The sequence below is a fragment of the Dendrobium catenatum genome, unplaced genomic scaffold (assembly GCF_001605985.2).
Source record: "Dendrobium catenatum unplaced genomic scaffold, ASM160598v2 fragScaff_scaffold_716, whole genome shotgun sequence".
Lineage (NCBI taxonomy): Eukaryota > Viridiplantae > Streptophyta > Magnoliopsida > Asparagales > Orchidaceae > Dendrobium > Dendrobium catenatum.
The window spans coordinates 13474126-13478838 of record NW_021319178.1 but is presented as its reverse complement, the minus strand read 5'-3'; the positions used below and the strand labels follow the sequence as shown (position 1 = coordinate 13478838).

Here is a 4713-nt window from a genome sequence, read left to right as displayed (position 1 = left end):
AATCAGAATTCAGAACAGATATTATAAAGCTTTCATGTCACAGAGCAGACATAATCGTACGGAATAACCAGAATAGTACAAAAATCAGAAATCAGATAAAATCACATTAATATCAAATCATTCGTATCAGATTCATATCAGATTCAACCAAAATCGTACAGAAATAAAATAGATCAGATAAGTCACAGAATAGATTATCAGATATCAAACATCAGATTCCCTAACCCTGACAGAATCTCAACAAATTCTAACCCCTTATACCTCTCTTCCCAGACATTGACATAATCTCAACGGATTCTGGCCCCTTATGCCTCCCTTTGTGCTTATAGCATCAGAACAGAACAGAACAGATATTCGGAATTTCGGAATATAACTTATTTTTAGATTTCAGAGCTCATTTCAGATTTTCCTGACACAAACAGAATCTCAAGGGATCCTAGCCCCTTATAACTCCCTTCTGATAGCATACAATTAATCAATTCATTCAATATATCAATTCAGAACAAAAGCAGAATTCATACAAAATTTCAGCGGCATAACGGTAGTATACGGAATTTACACAAAATTCACAGATTCAGAAATTTACCAAATTACCACATAACATTCACAACAATATTGTAAGACTTTCATTGTACTAACAAAACATTTTTCAACTTCCTGATAAATTGCAGTTCAATTAAAACACCGCAGAATCTAAAATATATGGTAAAAATCTTCCAGAAAATACTCAAAACGTGCACAATTATCATCTCAGAGACATACCAAAAGTTACGCGGTAAAACCTTTATCAGAAGAAAATAATACCAAAAATTCGCTAACGGAAACAAAATCCGGAACAGAAAAATCGTCAAAATCCATATTTCTGAAAATTGAGAAAGGCGGAATGTGCCTTACCTCGAGTCGGTCAACTTCTCTAACTACAGCAACGAACAAAAACGGACCGGAGTAGCCCAAAAATCCTCTTTTCCTTCTTTTCATTCATTTTTCTCTCTCCTGGACGTCCTTTTTCTTTCCAAAAATTCTCATTCCAATATATATCTAGACTGATCGTCCCGGACGATCGCAACTTTGTCCCGGGACGATTTGGGCTCTCGACGAATTTCGTCCAGACGAAATTAATTAGCGTCCCTGACGACTTTCCCTCTGAAAAATTTTCGTCCAGACTATCCAAATTTCGTCCAGATGAACCATGTAGCCAGAAACGTTTTCCTGCACAACCTGTATCGATCGTCCCGGACGATCCAACTTCGTCTGGACGAACCTGGGAGCAAAATGGTCTTTACACCAACGATGCTTGAAGATACTTATTAAGTTATAGTAGATTGCAGTAATCAAAGCTTGAATAGGCAATCCACGGGCTCTTTTTAGGACACCATTAAATGATTCATAAGTGATTGTAGTCAAAACTCTATATCTTAGCCCGTCGTCGAGTGTTAATTCCAGCATGCCACATCTTGGTCTAGTAGCAATTGATATAATTCATATTTAATGTTTTATAATTTGACCTTGGTTCTATTGTGTATACTAAGATCATAAGTACTACCGATTAGGTACATTTTCTGGCATAGAAAATTAACATATGCAATGTCCATTTTGAGCATTTCTTTCATAAAGTTCTCTAAGAGATTCCTGAGGCAATGATGATGAACCACATTTGAGAATATATCTTGGCACCCACTAACTAAACATGTATGTTTGTCTGAAATAAATCACATATATTATCTATTTCTTATGATTGGTAAAGTTTCGTACATATACGTAAGGAATCATAACCATAACTCATTACATTCTGACTCAACAATGGTGAAAGCAAAGGGTAATAATATATTATTCGTATTCATACTAACTATGGTGAATACAATTTCCCTACATTTTTCAAGCATAAAGGTCCCATCAAGGCTTCAAACTGCTCGACAATACCTCCAACCATTAATTGAGGGCCCAAAAGCCCAAAAATTCTTCGAAAGTGTGTTGTTGGACTGAATCTGGTACACTATTCCTGGCATAATGGAGAAAACAACTTCCATGAATAAATTCACTATCCTATACGACTCATCATAACTTCCAAATATAGCTTTAATGAACTTCCTCCTAGCAACCCAATCCTTCATGCAGGAAACCTTAATGTTGGATTTAGCTTCAATACAACCAATTATCTCTCTGGGCTTTAAGTCCATTTGTTCTCTAATTGATGGTATGATGGAGGAGCTCATAAATATAGAAGTGTATTGTCTATAACCCATGAATAGAATTAGAGTAGCGCTTGTGTGATCATTCCTTATTCTTAAAATCTTCCACGACCCTCCCAGACGCTTTCTTGAACAAGCATGTAAAATCCAGAAACACATTTTATTAGCGGTTCCATGATGTATACATAATGCTATCAACTTCTATTTATTTGATGCTACCATTATAAAGTTGACATTGTTCAAAATTGACCACCCACATAATACAAACTATAGGCCATCCTTACTTGCGAAGCATGTCCCTTCCACTAACTCCTGTAGAATTTGCAATTCTTCTCCTCCTTTACTACTCCTGCTAGCATTGTCGAAGTCAATCTCCTCATCCCACTCCCGAGTAGTGTGACATAAGCTAGTAAATTTATTATTATAAACCATCCCCTTTTCTACATTACAAATCTTATACAATTATCTAATAAGATTTTGGATGGCACTGTGATGATCTGTTGTGTCTGGCACACAAAAATCAGATGAAGAGTCATCTACATTTTTATCATACTCATCGCCAGAACTGCTACTCATTGTCTCATAGCCTTCAAGAACTATTGGCATATGACCACCCACACCTTCCTCTTCATTCATGTTATGATGAAATGATTGTGTTGAAGGTGCTGCAATGATCATATCAACTTCAACTCTCACATAGCTATTACACAAAAAATCACTTGGCACCAAGATTATGCATATAAAACATGAATAGCTAGATGATTGGAAAATAAGCTATTGGGATAACTTACTGCATATCTTCATTGACATCAATCATATCAGTATGACCGTTTGGGAAATCTTCATTCATATCATCTAAGTTATAGGACTATGTTATGCGGACTTTTAAGTTTTAAACAATCCTTATTTTAATATCCGTCGTCTCAACTTAAACATACATAATAAGCACTTCTTTAGAAACATGTTCAAATACAACATCACACACTTCATCTTCATCAACATTTATTACAATAAAATCATTTCCAATGGGATAATTACATACCTAATTTACCACACTGCTTGACGGGTCATATTTAAGTGCTTTAAAGACTTGTGATTTGAGCTACGTACTCTAGATTGGTATTTGTCAGGACTCTCATTGGATGGGTTTGACCTCCAGTAAATGTTGGTGTGAACAGGTCATTCACACTCAATTGCCCGCCCGTTATGCAGGAGCATAATTGAAGCCAAATGTCTACTCATTTCTCTTATTATAAGACTATACTATACTTCTTAAAATAATCAGCTGTAGCATTTATTTTGACAATGGTAAATATACAAATAATCAATAAGTGAAAATTTAAAATAAATCCAAATAAATCATAAAAATAATAAACAACACAAAGATAATTATAACTAATTTTTATTTTCAATTAATAAATTTTAAAAAATTTTGAAGGAAAATAAATTATTTGTTATATTATTTCAATATTTGTAGATAATGTTGGGGCCTTAAAAAGAAGTTGGCACTTTCGTGTCAAATAACATATATTATATAAAATACAAAATCTTAATAAAAAATTAAGAAAGCCACACTTTTATTGGCCTCATTACATAGACAAAACTTCATCTCAACAGCTAAATTAACCACATTTAAACAAACAAATATGCTGTTTTCAGACCCCCAATAAAAGCACATTACATACATATTTACATTGTATCAGCAAAAATTTGTAGTATTGATGGTGGATGTCCTAATTAAGATGATATGAGAATTTTAATGTGAACAATATATTTCTTCAATGTTAAAGTCTTAAAAAATAATTTAAATGCTTTCGACACATTTTCCTATAGATAAGTATCAATACTCCCAATAATTTTCCTATCATAACTCTAATAATCTCTTTTAAGTTGTTGCATTCTTATAAATAGTGGCAAAGTATCCTTGGTAAATCAAACATTTAATTCATTCCTTTAGATGAAGGGCCTTTCTATTGAATGTCCTTTTAAATGGTGAAAATGAAATTGTTGGGATTGGTCTCCACATTTTAATTTTTAAGAGATTTTTGTCCATTTAAGATGTTTAAAATTTCAAATCTCTATCAGGATATTAGTCTTAGATGTGTTTGATGGGGTTTAATCAACGGACTTGTGTTATTATTAAGATTATTGAATTTAGAGAGAAAGATGCCTTTAGTTTCTTGATTACTCCTAGAGAACTTGATCAATTTTTTTGTTATGAATTCTTATATTTATTTAAAGAATTTTCAAATTATTTTTTATGGATGTTGAAGACCTCACCGATAGCTATTTGTTTTCTACTTGATGAATAAGATCATCATAGTAGTGATTATTTCTATTTATATTTTTGTTTGATGAATAAGATCAATATAGAAAGGATTATTTCTTGCACAAATGAGTTGTAGAAATGTTTAATGCATAGACCTCCAAGAAAAAAAGCCTCACAATAACTCCAAATTAAGAGATCTAATGTATTTAAGAAGAGAATATTTGAAAGTGCTATTCATATATAGTCTCAACCTCA

General features: G+C 32.9%; 1 protein-coding gene across 1 annotated transcript in view; it reads right to left on the bottom strand.

Annotated features, from left to right (window-relative positions):
* Positions 1–3039, bottom strand: part of LOC114579923 — a 7881-nt gene extending 4842 nt beyond the window's left edge. The window contains 2 exon segments of the mRNA XM_028695961.1: positions 2705–2889; positions 2981–3039. Coding sequence (XP_028551794.1) covers positions 2705–2889; positions 2981–3039 — 244 coding nt within the window.
* Positions 3040–4713: the final 1674 nt, after the last annotated feature.